Source organism: Orbicella franksi, chromosome 10 (genome assembly GCF_964199315.1).
Source record: "Orbicella franksi chromosome 10, jaOrbFran1.1, whole genome shotgun sequence".
In the NCBI taxonomy this organism is placed as follows: Eukaryota; Metazoa; Cnidaria; class Anthozoa; order Scleractinia; family Merulinidae; genus Orbicella; species Orbicella franksi.
This window is the reverse complement of record NC_138154.1, coordinates 25,201,417-25,220,512: the sequence shown is the minus strand read 5'-3', so window position 1 is coordinate 25,220,512 and position 19,096 is coordinate 25,201,417. Positions and strand designations below refer to the sequence as shown.

Genomic DNA, 19,096 nt, shown 5'->3' with positions numbered 1-19,096 from the left:
AACGTGATGTTAATTCTTTTTTTGGTCGCAGGAACTTACTTTACCGTAGATGTTATCAAGTAATTGTCACTTTCAAACAAGGCCTTACTTACTTACTTAATCTACTGTGGTTGACCAGCCTTCAGCTGCTATGTCCGTTAGGGAAATAGTCATAGCCGCTAGGTTTTGCGTACGTGTTCTCCGGTTAGATATATCCACGAGGTTTTCCTCGGTTAGGTCAGTTCAAGTGCAGATTTCACTGCGTCAACTTCTACTCGGCATTGGGCCATAGTTTCTCTATACACTGTTACTCGTCTATTCTATCAAGTCAAGTTCAGTGCATGTGCAAACCAAAGTGAGTAATCTATTCCTTGTTCTTTAGGGTTAGTTCTTAGGTTTTCTATTGTTATTTGTTTCGGTTGAGTTTCCTTTTATCGTTACTTAATCGGTTAGTTAGTTCTGTATGCTCGGAATCGCGCTTGATTAGGTCCATATCTCCAATATAGGGTTATTTTGCCATAAAAGTACCGTCCAAGTTACACACCGAGTAGCCTATTAATCATTTTCCAGCCTTCCGTACGATCAGTATAAGTGCCGATTATGTTACACTTCCATGTTACGGACGTTATTGAGAATGCTAGCAATAGTTTCTTCATTTGTGTTATTTTATCTTTATACTTCGGTATGTTAGTTACGTTAGCTCCTATTTTCGTTATTGTATTTCAGTTCGAACCGGCATACGGTTTACATCATACGACTTACGGCTAAGCTTACAGCACGTGGTTTAATTCTACCTTCGTCTTGGCACGTGATTCATTTCATTTGAGTCTGTATGGAACATTGATCTCTGTCAATTAAACTCTGTTTACATCGTAGTCAGAAGTTCTTGTCGAGTTCGTTTTAACACTACGCACTGCTCTACGCATGTGATTACTTGGATTTTTGGCCTGTTATATTCTGTCCTTGTAACTCACACAGTGGATATAGTGTTTTCCATCTTTTGAACAACCTGGGCTAGGCAGGCAAAGTTTAATTACTTGTTTACAAATATAGAAACCTAAATGTTATTCTTGGACTTATCTCTGTTCTTTAATTCTCATCTCACTGGGCTAAATGATGAGCAGAGCAATGCCTTAAAACTTTGGCTAAAATTAAAGCAGAATGTGTTCTGCCACATATACTTAGCTTCAGATTGAATGAGTTTTTAATTTGTCTATTGCCATCAATAATTCATCTTTAAGTGTTTCACTATGATGAAAATCGGGTCTTTGCTATCTAAGCTATTTTAAAACATAAACAAAGAGTCTGTACAAGAATAAAAATGTTTACTTTTTTTTAAATACATGTATCTCTTTTCATTCCAGGGATATTTAAGTTTATAAAATAATCATTAACACAACCAAATTTTGATGAAATCTCAGCCAATTTGTATCAGAAATGTTTGATTCTTTTTAGTAAGAGTCTACTAGTAGATGTTCTCCATCAATAAACAGGTTAATTGATGCAGAGCGCAAAGCAGTCAAACCATGCTTTTAATGCTTTGTCTCAAACATGAGAAGCAGTGGTATTCAAAACAACTCACATGATTTTTGGTTTATCATCTGGGAGAGGAGATACATGTAAGTAAAAATTATGGAAGCAAGAAGAACCTGAGGACGAGGTTCTATTGCTCAGACTGTGAATCCCTTTAACTTTTATATTTCCAGTGGTTCCCGCTGTTCCAGTCTTTTCGGTTGTTTCTGTGGATTTGTACCAGCGGCTTTGTTTTGGTGTTTCATGTTTTAGTGCGTGCCAGTTGAAACATTTCTGTAACAATCTGCTTGATGGTGGCCTTTGGTTAGTTTAATGTTTAACTCGATTCTGCCCTGAAAGGATGACAAAGTACATGTAGAATGGCATCAGGAGCTGTTTTTATCCTAAAATTACAGTTAAACTTCTAGGCCTACAGGCTGGTGTCAGCTCACCACCTTTCCTACCCTATTACTAAAAGAATAAACGTTGAACAGCGCTAGCTGACAGTGTACATACAACACTAAGATGTGAACATGTATAAAAAAAACTTGTAGAAAATAGCCTCTTGCTGTTGAAAACTAAATCATTTATTTTGTTCAATCAATTTTCTACTGGATCGAAATTGGCTTAAATTTGAAGCTCTAAAATTAAGGAACCTTCTAAATTCCTTGATTTGTAATAAATATGGCAGAAGAAAAAGCTGTGCAAATCTTTATGTCACATTTGACCACATTATTTTGGAAGCCCTTTGAGCTCATAAGAACTTCATTTAGATTCATTTACTAATAGTTGCTTTGTATATACATGTATTAAGGATGGAATAGTCAAGCTGTGCTTGTTTAGCAGGAAACAACCTTATATTTCCATATTGAGCTTAATATGAAAGAAATCTCATAATGTTGTGTTTGTACACGCTTCTGCCTATGTATACTAATGACTCAGTGAATAATGCACAGCAAGGATGTGCAGTGCAATCTGACAATGAAATCACCTTAAGTTTATAAGTGTTAATGTGAGCAATAATTGTAAATTGAAGGCAGTCCATTTTACATCCATACTGTTGTTGGAAGGTTTTTGTTTTTAGACTAAAATGAGTACATACAGTACTACATGTACATTGTACCATGTACATTAATGAAATTCAGTTCAAAATAACTACTGGGCACTACATGTATGACTAGCTATTGATGGTGGGGAACCAACTAATTAATTAAAAGCATCCTTTGGCAATTCTGGGGATAGGGGGGTCCGTGAAACACCGACTGGAAATATAGAAATTTCAGAGGGGTAAGACACCAGGAAACCCAATCCAAGACCCAAGGTACGTGTACATGTATATTAGGTACTACTGTATGGTGCTAAATTTTTGCAGGTTCTAATTTTTGCAATTCACAAAAATTTACTCTACTGGCAAAATTGTACATACAAACATCACAAGTAGAATCTTGTTGCTGCCATTTATTTAAAACATCTCTTTTGTTCAGAAACAAAACAATGAAATGAGAATCAAAACGTTCAGAAATAAATAAAAGAAGGTTCAGGAAAGGATCGTCTTAATAAGGTACTCCATTGAGAATAGCATCGAAAATTCCACAATAGAGCACGATGTAGTCGTGATATAGTGTGATATAAGGTTGCAAAAATTAGCACCCAGCAAGAAAAACCAGACAAGTCTTTGACAACTGCAAAAATTAGTTCCCACAAATTATAATCGTAAAAAACAAACTCCCCCAAATTAATTTTAGTAGAACCACAGATTGCATTTTAAACCAGTCTCCTGTAAATCTTGATTGCTTCTATTTATAACCAGGAAATCTTGATAAATAGTTGTGCTAGGTGGTCCGTTGGACGAAAACTGCCAAAAATACCCTTGACTCTGATTTCCCGTGAATCGTATAAATAAGAATTTTATTCGATCTGAAATAAACACAACAAATGATACACTTAAACAATAGCAACTAACCGAAAAGAAAGGGCCTTAATACATCGTATAAACCAAGAAACGCGAACAGATTTCACTGAGTAAACCACGCGGTATTACACAATTGTTAATCACATGCGGTCAATTACCGAAATTACACTATCAGAAATCAAAGGAAACAACTTAAAGAAACAAAGCCTTAGAAAACGAAAAAAAACCAACTTAAACTGACTCACCTTGTGACGGGATTCCAGAGTCCAGTTAGACTGCAAAAAAACCTTTAAAACTGGAAGCTATCCATTCCGACACGTGTAAAACTACTGAAAACGATTCCTACATCAAGCTGCTCAAATTGCAATGTCAATCAATGTATTCATGTTTTATAGAAAGTGTAATATTAAGCTATTAACATCAATAACAAAACGTCACGCAAAATGTCACGCAAAACACTGTTCTTCATTGAAACACTAGGCATTACCTTGGCCACCAATACAATGAATGGAACTGCATTTAATGGAAAAGGAGTTAATTTCAATTTGTAGATTTCTTGTGGCCTTGACCTCTGTACGTAGTCGTTGTAGTTTTTAAGGGAAATCTGTGTAAGAGGCAAGGCTAAATTCCTGTACTGAAAGCATGATTTCACTTCTTACACTAAGTGTGGAAAAAGAAAATTGTGAATGAACAGTTTTAGAAAAAAGATCAAATGAGTGGGAAATTTAGTTTTTGTTTGCAAAAATATGAACCTTGAAGCTTGTTTGACACATTGGTACTAAGCAGCATTAGATACATGTTATGAATAAATTTCATGTTCCACTGAAAGGATAGATGATTTTTTTTATCACAAGTTTGTTTTAAATTCTCCCTTCATCTCTCCTGTCCTACAATTAGACATAACAGGGCTGGAGGCATGTGACTTGGAAAACCTAGCGGTTCATTTAGCCTCCAGTCTCATTAAAGACAAATGATTACCAACAGCAGTTAGCTTAATTTGAGCTACCTGTCCTGAATGTAAATATACTATAACTGTGATAGTATTTGCAGTAAAAAAAAAGTGAATATAGAAACAAAAATGATTGTAATAATTAAACTGCAAGCTTCTTGTCTTTTACACATAGTTGTAATCAAAGATGGCAAACCTAGTGACCGTGAACTAGATGAAATGGCAGGAAAGATTGGTGAAAAGTGGGAGAAGCTAGGACTTCATCTTGGTATTTGTCAGGATGTACTGGGTACTATAGCAGCTAATGCAAGAGATAAACCACATCAGATGTTACTTCACTGGATTAACACAACAACTTCGGCTACACCTTATCATGACCTCTACCATGCATTGTGTCATGACCGCGTAGGTCTCAATAACTTGGCCAAAGAATTTTGTGGTGAGAAAACAACCGGAGGATATATTTGAAAAGAGTAGTTGTTGATTCCACATGTTACATTGTTTTCATATGTAAATGCGGGTTTGTTATGTAATGATATTTAAAATTTCAACAAAGAAACTGTTGTCAACTTCTGTTGGCAGTCAATATCACTCCAAATTATCATTTTCACATTTACATTACAGCTTAAGAGCAAGTTACCACTTAACATCTTTTGAGAAACAAGATACGCCTTGTTAGGAACAAGATACTTCTTGTTTCTCTGGAGTGTCACTGATCTGTGTAGTATGGAATTTATCTTTGCGAGAAATGGGTATATATAAATGTATGTTTCAAATGTCTCTGTTTGTCAAATCATTGCCAAATAAAAGGGCAAAAGACACATCTGTGAGTGAAACATTTTAAAGTATGTTCATTAAAGAAACTTGTACGCCTGTTGTGCTACATGTATTTACTCTGCAAACTTCAAAAACAAGCAAGCCTTCAAATCACACACACTGCTGTTTTAGTTGAAACAAAGCATTTGCACTTACAGTGCACTTGAAAGAAGAAATTACATCTTGTAACTAGAGTAGTTTCATTTGAAACGACACGTCCAAAGGAGATCACCCTTGTGAGGATGGTGGTAATTCACTTAACTTTTGGGTGGTACTGTAAATATAAGTGTAATTAATTGCTGCTTGTATATTCAGAAAGGGAAGATCATTACAAGTCACCTTTCATTAGTTCATTAATGCACCGTAAATAGTAAGAGATGTAATCATCATGGTTTACTATTTCTTATAACTCAGGAGAACAGAAAAGGACATTACCACCCAGTTTCCACTCCAGGCCCCAGGATCCCAAACAACCCAGACTCACAACTGCAAACCAAGCAGGTTTGTTACTGGTACAACAATAACAACAAGCTTTATTTGTATGGTATCTATACTCAATAAACTACTAACATACAGCATATTAGCTGTAATACACTATAATACTAAAAACTGTCTTGTATTATACATGTTCATTTTCTAAAAAGGCAACCTTAAGTCTAAGTAACCCCCTAATTTTTTTTCCTTATATAAATCGCCTTGTTTTTCTGATCACCACTGCAAAAAAAACTATCGGTTTACTCAGTGTTGTAGCATTTTTGTTAATTCTCGATGAATTTTCAAAGGCCGCAAAATTGGTCCTTTTTTACGGCCATGACCAAGGAATCATGAAGAATGGGGCGAGTTGGCCTGTGACATCATCAAAGGACTAACATTGTTTCGCTTCTGAGAAGAATACATGCGAACATGTGAACATGCGAACATGCGATAGTGTGAATCAAAATCGTTGCAGAATGCAAAGAAGATGTGTTATTAGAGGGAGTAGCAGTACAGCATGCTTAGGAGAGAGCAATCCTCTTCATTCAATTTCTCTATCTCAATGACTCTCAACCGGAAGCGAAAAAAGACCAAGGAAGTGGGCTGATCTGTGCGAAGCTAAAGAGGGAACCATCAATGAGTTCTTTGATCTCAGGTTCGCCGCTACTGTAGATTTTCATGGCCTGTATAGTGGTACTGCATAAGACACGAATTTGGAATAAGCTGGGAGCCATCTGACTATTCCAAACTAAAACGATCCCCTGAGTCCCAGACCAGAATAGTGGAAACCATAGGGTGTTGATGAGAAAATGAAATGGCAAATTAAACACATCACATTTTTGTACTTGAAATAGAGTCCTTTCTAAACGATAAATATAGTTATATGTAATAACCCAAGTTATTCTCACAGTTTGATTGATGCTCGCCTAGGATCTATTAGAGGACAATTGACGTACGATTGACACTATTATTACAAAGTTTTTCCCTCTGTGTTTAGAATGGCGGAAAGTTTTGAAAATTTAGATAATATTTTACGTGACTGTTCAAAAGATGAGGTACAAAAAAGTCTTGGCAAGGCATTGAACAGGTACGAGAAGCAGGAAGAAGAAAGATAAAGCCATTTCTTTTTTAGCAAATGACTCGGAAAAAATACTCAAGCAGTCTCAGTCGGCAGTCTAGTGAGAGTAAGCCAAGTACAAAATTGGTCTTGGTAACCTGAGAACCATTGCTTTATCTCAAATTTAACAAACTCAATTACCAAAATGTTTATGAGGTTAATTTATTTAAAAAATTTAACTTTTCTAAGTCTCAAAATACCTGTTGACACACTGATTGATGTCAGGAATGAAACGTCAAAACGTCAAAACATTACTTCTTAAAATCAGTTAAAAAAAAACAGTCACATAACCTTGCTTTCCGATGCAAAAGCTCCAGTCCGTTTCAGGGCACAGCAGCAAGCAAAGTATACCTCACTACAGCTCACTGCCAACTGTATCGCAGCTAAAAGGTGTCTCCGACACTATTTCAAACTTATTTAAGAATCACCAACCACAGAGGACACAAATTTCCTCTGTCACTAACGCTCCTTTCATTCAAAACTCAAATCGAATGGCCTCTAGGTTGACTGCAACTGCAAGTTTTCCAAGCAACTGTTTTCTACTCCCGTGATATTCAAGGCAACGTCCAAGCTTTTTGGCTTACAAGGCTGCTCTGATGACAAACACTGACTTGACTTATCCAGCATTTTCTTTAAGATTTGTAGATTTCGCGGTTCGATTCTGCTTTCGTTGTCAGTTTTCATTCCACAAGAAGCGACGCTTGCGTCAAGTTTGACAGTGGCGTGATTTTCCTGGACCAATCACAGTTCTTTGCTACGCATAGCAACCAATGAGATTGCTTCATTTTGTCTAGACAATAGATTACGTCAAATGGCTTTTTTCGTGTTCGCCAAAGTGGGCAAAGGCCACCTTTCAAGTTATGTTGAAAGATTTTGAAATAAAGCTTTATCTTTAGTAGTTTGTTTCGTTACTACATAAAACAAATAGATTCCATGTTGCCATGCGTCTGTTCAGAAATAGATCAGAGAAGACATCAAAATGTGGTAAGAACATCAGTGACACACTCAGCTATCGCCTCGTGTGCCACTTTTTTGTTCTTACCACATTTTGACGGCATCTGTGATCTATTACTGAACAAGCGCACGGCAATATGGAATCTATATGTTAAATATATACATGTGTAGAGTATATGAGGAAAGTAAAACAAACGATTTAGATTTGACTCTGTAGCTACGGACAGAGATTGCCAAGCTGAAAGAAGAATGCGCTTGTCAGTCAACCTAAACGCAAAGTAATAAGTCAAGAGCTCCCAGGTTATTAGCTAACCTTACATAAAATGGACTTTTCAAAATAAGAGTGAAGTAGAAATGTATTCATTTAACTGATACTATACTGCACCTTTTTTGAAGATCTCAATTGTCGAAGAATTTTCCACAATTTCTTAGTACAAAATACGCAGATTTGTGTAGCTTGTGATGTTTATGTTGGTACACAGTAAAATAGAGGGTATTCAGTTTTTTCTAACATTGTATGTAATTTTTACTTAGCACTTTTATCACATAAGACCATTTTTAACCCTCAGACTCCAGCTCAAACTTATCACCGTCAGAGTGAGTGGGAGAATGTTTTTTTCTACAATGGATTCATTTTTCTGTTGCAAACTCTCTATCATAGTTTAATTAAATTGAGTTCGGAGCTCCAAGAGGTTGGCGATCTGTACTGATGGAAGATTGCCGTGACACCAAATCCTATGAAGTAGGTTTAGGTGATGCCAGTGAATGTCTGTTTGTTATTGGAGGTACAAAATGTAACAGTAACAGTGCCTTTATTATTTTCATACATGAAATTCGATTACAAGCCTTACTAGCTCACAGCTAGCAATGACCTACATGTAGTTTGGTCTCAAATAGGATTTGAAGTAACAGATGGCCCTGTCTCTCCCCGCAAAAGGTTCTAGTGAGAAACCCCTGTGCAATAACCTTAATTTATATATTTTTCTTTCTAGATCTGCTTGGGCAAATGTTCAGGAATCTTCAGGAAATACAATACGATGTAAGAAAGACCAACAGTAATACTGAACTATCAGCAGAGTTGGAGAAGATTGCATCAAGCAAAGGCTTTGTGATTTCTGACAATGAAGGGTCAGGGAACTGCATGTTTTATGCACTGTGTGAACAACTGAACCTTGTGAAAGGAATCACGATCTCGCATGGAGAATTAAGACAATCCATAGTGCAGTACCTCTTGGATAACCCAAGATTGGTAAGTTTAGTACATGTACATCATTTTGTTGTTATGGTTAAGAAAATCCTAACTTACATACATACACCCATACATACATACATATACTTTATTTCCTCTGAAATTTTTAAGTAGCTAAAATAAGCTAATATCTCCCAGAATATAAATATACCAAAATACAATACCTACATGTATACAATAAATATGCTCGACATGTGGCTTAATTGGGAAAATGTGTTCCACGTGATCAGACTCCAGCATTTGTGTCAGCGTTTGAATTGGACTTGCAGTCGGATAAGACGGCAGAACATTGGGCATCACAATATACAGAAATTAGTTCAATGTTTAAATTGCTGTGTAAAAAGTGATTTCAACACTCATTTCTCCATTATACATGTAACTTAAGAGAGGGACATTCCTGCCATCACACTTGTAAAATTCTATGTGAACTGACCTCGTTAAAAGTTAGTCTTTTTATTCACCCTTCTTACAGCCAGATGGAACAGATCTGTTTAACTTCATTGATGGATATCGATCATGGGCTGATTATCTTGCAAACATGGAGCAAGATGGCACATGGGGTGATCACGTGATTCTCTATGCGACTGCAAATTGCTATAAAACGTACATTCGCGCGATTAGCAGTCAGTCAAATCACTGTGACCTTACTATCAGGCCTGATGGTCACGTGATCAGCACCAACCTACTTGTGCTGGGCCATGTTCATGAAGTTCACTACGTTAGCCTGCAACCCAAACAAGGTGAGGCTTCATGCAACACACTGAGTTATAAGACAGTTTGTTGGCAATGTATATCATTTCAACTCATACAAGGTAAAGCTTACTACAGCACACTGTGTTATAAGACAGTTTGTTGGTGATGTGTATCGTTTCAACTCATACAAGGTAAAGCTTACTACATCACACTGTGTTATAAGACAGTTTGTTGGTAATGTATATCATTTCAACTCATACAAGGTAAAGCTGACTACATTACACTGTTTTATAAGACAGTTTGTCGGTAATTAATGTATATTATTTCAAGCCATACAAGGCAAAGCTTACAACATCACACTGTGTACATTACCTGTTTATCATGTACATCATTTCTTATATTTCTTTTGGGCATGTAAACTGCCCCTTGTTTTTCATAGAGTTTTTCATGAGTTTTTTTGCATACGTTATTTCTCGAAAACGAAGCTCACATCAACAAAAACAATTATGCAACAATGCTTTTCGTGTCAAAACAAGTCAGTTTTTTTTTTGTGTTCGCCAAAGTGGGCAAAGGCTAGCTTTCGAGATGTGCTGAAAGATTTTGAAATTAAAAAAGCTTTATCTGTAGTAGTTTGTTTCATTATTATATAAAACAAATAGATTCCATGTTGGCCTACATCTGTATATACATGTATATATTGAAAAAAAAGATTCCATGTTGCTGTGCATCTGTTCAGTATTAGATCACAGAAGACGTCAAAATGTGGTAAGAACATCAGTGATACACTCGGCTATCGCCTCGTGTGCCCCTTTTTTGTCCTTACCACATTTTGACGTCATCTGTGATCTATTACTGAACAGATGCATGGCAACATGGAATCTTTTTTTTAACTATATACATGTATAGAGTATATGAGGAAAGTAAAACAAACCATTTAGATTTTAGATTTTTTGTCTACATGTACCAACGGAGATTGCTGAGCTGAAAGAAGAATGCGCTTGTCAGTCAATCAAAACGCAAACTTATAAGTGGAGAACTCCCAGGTTATTACAGCTTACATAAAATGGGCTTTTGAAAATAACAATGAAGTGGAAATGTATTCATTTTAACTGATACTATACTGCACCTTATTTCAAGATCTCAAAAGGATTTTCTGCAGATTTGTGTATCTTGCGATGTTTATGTTGGTACACAGTAAATTAGAGGGTATTCGGTTTTTTCTAACATTGTATGTAATTTTAACTGAACACTTTTATCACAGAAAACCATTTTTAACTTATGTTTTTGTATCTCTTGTTATAGTTTTTGTTTCATTTCCTCAGAAACGAAACGGTATTGTTTTCAGTTCAGGGATGAACTATTTACATAGTGATTTGTAATATCCAATCAGAGTAAAGTTCGTAATTATTAATGTGAATACGGCGGCAAAATTTCAACTGGGTGCATCGCAACAAAATGTGTCATTTGCAACATTTCAGTGAAACTCTCGTTTCTCGGTATTATCTTACACAAGAAAACCTGCAAACTGGACTTGATAGTGATAGTGAAAAAGAAATATATTTTCGAAGTAGAGACACCGCCACACCACATGATTTGTCCATCAATGCGATATTTTAAGCTGATGGAAGCAGTTAGTTTTGTTTAGTTCAACAAAGAAATGTTACTGTTTTGTGTTTCAGAGTGATTTATTGACATAGTGAGTATGAATGTTATCAGGGTAAATGCTTGTAATTCACAAGGTAAACATGTTCAGCAAAATGAACTTCTCGAAACTAAATTTTATTTCGTGACACGGGAAGAAAAGGAAATTAAAATGTCATGCAGGTAGAAATAATTAGTGACTTAACTGTTCCCTAAGTCTTACTGAAGCGATGTATCCTAGAGAAACGAAGATATCTGTTTCCGTGCTTGATTTAAATGTGATTAAGATCACAACTTCGGCGACATAATTTTGGTCAATCATAACACTTGTCAGGAATAACAATCCTGCCCCTTTTCTGTGGCTGTTTACGGGAAAAGAACACGCACTTGATACGTTTGGACGATACTACAGATACGATATATTGTGGAAGGTAGCTGATTCATCATAATTATTGTAATTTAATTAACGTTGGTATATTGCAAAATAGGCAGAATGGCTTTTTTATGAGGTTTTCTTCATATCGTAGGTGTCGACATTTTCCAGATTTTAATAGTTGCATTTCTCAAATTTTCCGCCTCAATTCCAGTAGCTTTACTTCTCAGAGCGCGCTGTTAAAAAAAATATATATATTTTTTGCGCTTTCAAAAATATGAAAATTTGTATTTCGACATACCGCGGCTTTTCAAGAGCTGGTTTCCATGAAAACGCCAATAACATTTTTATTTTAGTTTCATAATATTCAAGCGAAAGTGATAGAATAATTGCACAACTGTCGTCACACACGAGGCGTCCTTTTTGAAAAAAAACTTACTGCGTCATTGACAACGAAGCATAGAGTGCCGCATTCATTCGAATCAAGGACTGCCCGGCACAGAGATGGAAAAATTATGCGTCAAATGCTTTTGCCTCTTAGCTTTATTTAGCCTCGCACACGATACTTTGAATTTCTGCAGCCCGCTTCCCAAAGCACGTACCCTATTTAAGACCAAAGTCTGCAATTTTTCTAACCTATTTATGGCCTGACCCTTAAATTAATATCCTGTTTCAGACCTGCCGTAGTTCTCTAGTTCAGAATGATGTTAAAGGTATTGTGAATAGCTTTAGTTGCTGGTCTTATCGATAATGATGAAAAAAGTAGCTTCTTCTAAAAAACATACCTAATTCAAGACTAGAGTGCAAAAACCACACCCAGTTTGAGACCAAAATGACCAAAATCGATACTCTACTTCTGACTAAAATGTCTTAAAAAAACATGTCCCTCTGACACTGGACATACCTATATAGCCAATGTCAGGGAGCACCCCCGCCTCCCCTAGGGCAGAATCAAAGTGAAGTATCACAAGTAATTACATTTTGAAGAATGTTGACTGTAATAATGTGTAGAGAACTTAAATTAAATGGCTCTTTCTCTTTTACAATAGGTTCAGTACTAAACCTCACTTGGCCAAAAAACCCCAGGCTCTGACAACTGAGCAGATCAGTGCAGTGCAAAGCGGCGCATTAGCACATATCCCCCTCACCCCAGGACTTCTCATGCACAAGACCCCGGCCTTTCTCAGACTTTGAATACCTCTCCGGAAACGAAACACCATTTCTTTCTGAGAAATAGCTTCTTGTTAGGTCTTAGAAAGGTGCCCCTTGGGTTCTTTTGGCTTCAAACATAACATTTTTCAAAATGTCTAAGTCAATTTGGACACATTTTTTTAGTTTATGACCATTTTTTTTACTTTCCTCCTTAACTTTAATTACTAACTTTTCCCTCCCCCCTTTATTATTATTATTATCATTATCATTATCATTATCATTATCATTATCATTATCATTATCATTATCATTATCATTATCATTATCATTATTTTTGCAGTACACTGTACCTTGTGGTAGGCATGGCTGTACTGCAGTTTGTTGGTCCCTCAACATTAGTGCACACTTTAACATCCAATAATTTGACCTGGCTAATGTTATTTTTTCTATGATTTTCAATTTTTTGCTTACAGCAATTCCTGTACATACACCCACCTCCTGATATAATACCCACTGTTTCAGTGGAGATCTGGGAACCCTTTTATTATGCATACCATAATTTTACACCTGAAATGCCTAAAAGGTTGCTACAGCTGAAGCTATATATATCCACTGCTCTAAAGGGTTTTTTTAGACAAAAAGTACATGTATTAATAATTCGTTTTGGTTAAATTCAAAGGCTCATCTGGTCATGGCAGGCCACCTTCATTAGTGGAACACAAGCAGTTGCCTTTTCCTCCAGTCCCTCAGACTCCAGCTCAGACTTACCAGACAAGTCACCCTCAGAGTGAGTGGGAGAATGTTTTTTTTCTTTTTTTACATTATGGATTCAATTTTCTGTTGCAAACTCTCTATCATAGTTTAATTAAATTGTGTACAGAGCTCCAAGAGGTTGGCGATCTGTACTGGTAGAAGATTGCCATGTCACAAAATCCTTTGAAGTATGTGTAGGTGATGCCAGTGAATGTCTTTTTGTTATTGGAGGTAACAGTAACAGTGTCTTTATTATTTTCATAATTCAATTACATTGTATAAGCTTTACTAGCTCACAGCTACCAAAGCTACATGTATTCTGGGCGAGCTACTAAATACTTTAACAGTATCATACAATGTATAGTTTACTGAAAAGAGAGAATAAAAGAGAAAAAAAAAGAAATTTGAGTAGATAAATAAAAATACACCAAAATATTATACATAACACTTAATATAGAAATTAAGCGGTGAAATATGGTTGACATAAGACAGTAAAGTGAGTTAACGATAATAATCGAGAACTGTATTAATAACTAGATTATGAGCTCAAGATTTCTATGAGTTGATAGTTGATGAGGCCCAAGACCAAATCAACTATCACCCCATAGAAATCGAAAGTGAATAAATTGTTTTAACTGAATTTCCACTTCTGTTGAAATTCCCTTTCACCATTTAATGTGGCAGCAATATATTTTTCTATCTCGATTTTTTCCTGCACTAATGAGATGAAGTTGCTGAAAACGAACATAGTATTACTTAGTGCGTTATATATACAAAATATTTGCCTAGTATTATGAGGTGGTTGAGGTTAAACGGTGAGTACAGGGACGAGTAATTTCAAATAATACCTCTGGCTCGGAGAGAAGTAAACTCACATTACTTATAGTAGAATACCAACTTTGGAACGTGTATCAAAAGGAAGACGCTTGTGGGCAGCTAATAAACAAATGACGTATGTTTGGAGTATACTAATAGTCTACTATAATATACTAATTAGTAATTAGATTATGAGCTCAAGATTTCTGTAGGTTGATAGTTGACGAGGCCTGTAATGTTACGCTATTCGAGAGCGCAAACAAGAGGTAATAAAGACAACAAACAGTCTTATAAGAACAACAACTCCATGTTTAATTCAGCACGGCAAGCACATGGTCTGAGAGTCATGTGACTACACATAACGTCACAAGGCTGAAGGCCAAATCATCTGGGCGCACCATCATTTTTTTTCACTAATTTCAAGATTTTTAAAGTCAAGAAAACATTACATAAAATTAATGTTTTTCTGTTAGTCTTTTCAGGAATTTATTTATCCATGTGCATCAAAATATTCCTTTAAAACTTTGTTTAAACGGAAAAAACGTCGCCATTTCGTAGACAACCTCCAGCCACTGCACTCCAGTGGCTGATAGTATATGTCTGAGTAGCTCAGCCATTCAGATTGCAGCATTTGCATTAGTATACTAGTAGAATTCTACTAATGCTAATTAAAGAGAGAGCACTAATTAAAAAGTGAGAGATACTTAGAGATTTCAATATAGGACATATGAACATTTATCTCGTCATTTTGAGAATTTGCAAGAGTATTTTACTCAATTCTCGTTTGAAGGGTGCCTTCCTTAATTCAGGGAGTTCTATGGGGATACCATGATTCCATATTTTTACACCATTTCTGGCACAGAAAAATAACTGATGATTTATTCACGATTGTTTCACATAAAAATTACTAGCTGCGGAGAATGTCTGCAATCAAAAACAATCAAAACCCTTTGATCCAACAGACAATGTGAAAATAATTAGCTGTGATAACTCTTTTCCAAAAAAGTATTGACTTTTTAACTTGGATTAGCTTCAGTAGCATTTTGAAAACTGGGCTGTAACTGCATGTTTGAACCAAAACCGAAATTGACAAGAAGACAAAGCCCAGACTTTGACTGGAATTCACAATTTATTAGTCAACCAAATTCAGCTGCCAAAACTATTATTAGTATTATTTTAATTTTCCATGGTGAACAAAATTGTTACTGCTTGGAGCAGTTGTGTATGGAATAGAATTTTGCCCCAACATACATTGTCCTTTGTTTGATATGCACATAATTATAATCCATCAAATATTTATGCTCTTGGAAAACTGTTCGCTTCTTGGAACAGATAATGTCAGTGAACAGATATCCAGGCATATTTTCGTGCCAAATTGAGGCTATTGTTGATATATGCTGCACATAAACATAAGTTATACCAGCTATCAAAAAGGTAATGTACTTGTGTTCTTAAAAAGGTTAATCAATGACTTCAAACATTTTTTTTTCTGGTCTAGGTTCCTCTGGCTACCTGCCTTCATCAATGGATTACAGTAGGTTTCCTTTGGCCCTGGTTGGTCAGACTCATGAAGGACCAAGCTATCAGACATGGTACTCTCCAAGTAAGTAAGAGTAACTGTATGTCATTACAACTTTACTTAACAAATGAGCGACTGAGAACCTTTGCAACAACCCTCCATCATGTTGCACAAAGTCCCCATTACATTCTTTTAAACACAAAACAGAATTGTGAGATAACCGATCATGGCAGGCCATATTCAGCGGTGGAATACGGTCAGTTGCCGTTTTATAGCCACTCAAGAAATTAATTGTTATTGGGTCTTACTTCAACTGGGAGTCGATGGCTTATTCTGTCCAAAGCTGAAATTGAGGAAAAGCCACTAGCCTAACTCTGATTGGTCAACTCAGAATTAATACAGCAAATTCAGTTACTTTTATGACAGTTACTTTTTTTAGAGTTTCCATAGCAACCAAAATGTTTGCCGCTTGGAACACTTGTGTACAAATGTGATGTTGGTTCTTGAAATTAAGCATTTGAGTAGCACTATGTCAAAAAGAAATAACTAAATAGAATCTCTTTGTTCTTGTTGTAACTAGCCATGTTAATGACAGGGGGATACAGTCAGTTGCCTTTTCATGCAGCCACTCAGACTCATGGAGAGCCCATTTATCTAAGAAGTCATCATCTTCAGAGTGAGTAGAAAATTTTCTTGTGCAATGAAAACAAAATCTTATGATTATCATAATAACTTCAAACAGGGTTTTAATAGCCACTTGCCTCACAGCACTTTAGAAGTGCTATCATGTAATTACATGCTATCACATTGCTCCTACATGTGCATGTAGATCTCACAGGCAAGAGATTAATTGTGAGCAGATATGTTTCGGGTTTTCATTGTTGTCTAAGTCCTACGCTGGTCAGATTACTGATGAAGCTTCGTTGAGCAACATTACACATTTTTACACAGTTTTGTTCAATTAATGATACTCCTCACAAGTGAGAGATTTCTTTCTTTTCTGTGCCCCTTTTTTTGTATAATGCTTTGTTATTTCTGCGTAATGTAATTTGTTCAACAAGAGGTCACTCCTCCTTTTTTACTCTTGCATGTTCAATCTGAGTATATAATATTCTTAGCTGTAAATAACATATCCTTCCACTGAATTCAGTTGTAGCAGATATCATTGTCAAAAATGCAGTACCCAAATAGTATCAGAAAGTAATGATCTCAGGTGTTCTCAATTCACTTTTCTGTAAGAACTGTGAAAAAACAACTTCTCGGATTTGCACTGCACGTAAGTTATACTAGAGATTAAATAAGTGGGTTAATTTTTTTTTTCTGGTCAAGGTTCCTCTAGCTGGTTGCCATTATCAATGGAATATAGTCTGTGTTCTTCTACTGTGGCTGCTCAGACAAATGAAGGGCCTGATTGTCAGAGAAATTACTCTCAGAGTAAGTGATAGTAATTTGATGCAATTACAACATTTTATCATAGTCTAAGATAGTCTTAAGGTAAACCCGAACGATCTGATCAATTGGTTCTTTCTTGGTTGGGATGTTAGGGTTATTGACCAAGTGTGAGGTCAAGATGGCTGGATATTGGCCAAGTTCTTTTTTTGCGTGTTTATGGACCGAGACGGAGTCGAGGTCCATAAACTCGCAAAAAAAGAACGAGGTCAATATCAGGCCATCTTGACCGAACAAGCTTGGTCAATAAAGGATTCATTATATGGCTTTCGAGGAAATATTTCTTGCGGGACACGGCGGGTAGTCCCGAGCGGGCAAGATAGCTCCATCTTGCCCGCTCGGGTAACCTATCACAGCGCAGGATTTGATTCATCTTTCCCGCTCACGGAGGTAGCCACATAATAATGGCGCGTAATCATCTCGCTGTAAAATTTGATTCAATTTCAGTCGAGTTTACCTCTCTGATCGTTGCTGTATTTAGGAGAATTTCTGTGGAATGCACTTAACGAATTTCCTCGCTTTGTGCTATTCAATTTAAAGTAGAAAAGTCTGATTTCAAGTGATTTTAAAAGCAACGACTGACAGAAATTGTTTTTATAGTAAAACTTCAAACTTCGATTTATCTCTCCCTCCATCATTTCACTCCTCACAGGAAGATATGAACTCAATTAATTGACCTCGCTCCCGGTGTGTGGCTTCATAGCTCAGTTGGTAGAGCATCGCACCAGTATTCGCGGAGGTCACGGGTTCGAATCCCGTTGAAGCCCTGATTTTTGCAGGTTTCTTCTTTCCAATTGCTTAAATTGGAAAATTTACTGCAATGATCATTCTTCACTTTCGAAATTTCACACCGCAAAAACAATTTTGAAGAACTTAACTGGTGAAATAAATGCAACTAACATAAAGTAGCTCGAACAAAATCTTTTCATTAATACATCTTTCTTTGTCTACTATCTGAGTTACTCGCTCGTTGCCAAGATTTATTACAAATCGTAAGTACACGGCGCGCCAGCCGATTCAATGACAAGAGCTGCGTAAACAAACTCATTTGTAATCTGTAAAACCAATTTACTGCAGGAAAAAAAAAACTAAACATATTATTTGCCGGCTTAGGGTCGGTCCATATGGTAAAAAACTGTGACCTCAGACAGCATTCAAATAACATATATAACTAGTAATAATCATGGATTAGCTGAGTGCGTTCGAGTCAATACAGTTAAAAGCATGGGATACTGCCTGGATAATTATACTGTCACACCACGTTCCTGGTTTTGACATTTGCTGTGTGTAAATTTGGCAAGTATCATCCACCATGCTCTGAACATAATGTTCTGGACTCAGTTCCAGCCATACGAATTTGCAAGTGCAGATCTGCAGTTTTATAGAGCTGATGTGAAAGAGACGTTAAAAAAAAAAAAAAAAAAAACAATCACCACTGTCGGTGCCACGAAAATCCTGCAGAATTTAAGGTTTAAATTTGCAAGTCTCCATTGACATCTCCAGGAAACGAACGTCCTTTTAAACAATCATTACAATAAATTCCAGAATACATCTAATATTTGCATGGAATCTATCACTGAACTACATAGATTTTCGGAATAAATATTACTCTTGGAGCCCAATTTATTTTTGTTGATTTTCATGACGAACACATAGTTTCAATAATAGCGTTCACTTCTACACCAAAAGGACACAAATTCATTATAAATAATGTGTTTGGCACACCGTTCATAAACTG

At 36.2% G+C, this 19,096-nt stretch overlaps 1 protein-coding gene, 1 long non-coding RNA gene and 1 other non-coding gene across 9 annotated transcripts in view; all 3 read left to right on the top strand.

Annotated features, from left to right (window-relative positions):
- LOC145499374 (uncharacterized) overlaps nucleotides 1-4,517 on the top strand; it is a 12,340-nt gene extending 7,823 nt beyond the window's left edge. Inside the window, exons 2-3 of the long non-coding RNA XR_014050923.1 lie at nucleotides 1-334; nucleotides 706-4,517. The exon at nucleotides 1-334 is cut by the window's left edge and continues 1,559 nt beyond it. This is a non-coding gene — a long non-coding RNA (uncharacterized LOC145499374). The remainder of the gene's footprint in view (nucleotides 335-705) is intronic.
- Nucleotides 1-19,096, top strand: part of LOC145499354 (uncharacterized) — a 161,253-nt gene that overhangs the window by 132,002 nt on the left and 10,155 nt on the right. For 2 of the 7 annotated variants that reach the window (XM_081478867.1, XM_081478866.1), the window contains 8 exons: nucleotides 4,528-4,791; nucleotides 5,583-5,669; nucleotides 8,706-8,962; nucleotides 9,435-9,702; nucleotides 13,501-13,608; nucleotides 15,889-15,993; nucleotides 16,490-16,585; nucleotides 17,239-17,343. In XM_081478867.1, coding sequence (XP_081334993.1) covers nucleotides 4,528-4,791; nucleotides 5,583-5,669; nucleotides 8,706-8,962; nucleotides 9,435-9,702; nucleotides 13,501-13,608; nucleotides 15,889-15,993; nucleotides 16,490-16,585; nucleotides 17,239-17,343 — 1,290 coding nt within the window. The remainder of the gene's footprint in view (nucleotides 1-4,527; nucleotides 4,792-5,582; nucleotides 5,670-8,705; nucleotides 8,963-9,434; nucleotides 9,703-13,500; nucleotides 13,609-15,888; nucleotides 15,994-16,489; nucleotides 16,586-17,238; nucleotides 17,344-19,096) is intronic. The other 5 variants (XM_081478872.1, XM_081478868.1, XM_081478869.1 and 2 more) reach the window with 4 other exon arrangements.
- Nucleotides 18,052-18,125, top strand: Trnat-agu (transfer RNA threonine (anticodon AGU)). Its single transcript has one exon. It is a non-coding gene; the product is annotated as a tRNA-Thr (tRNA).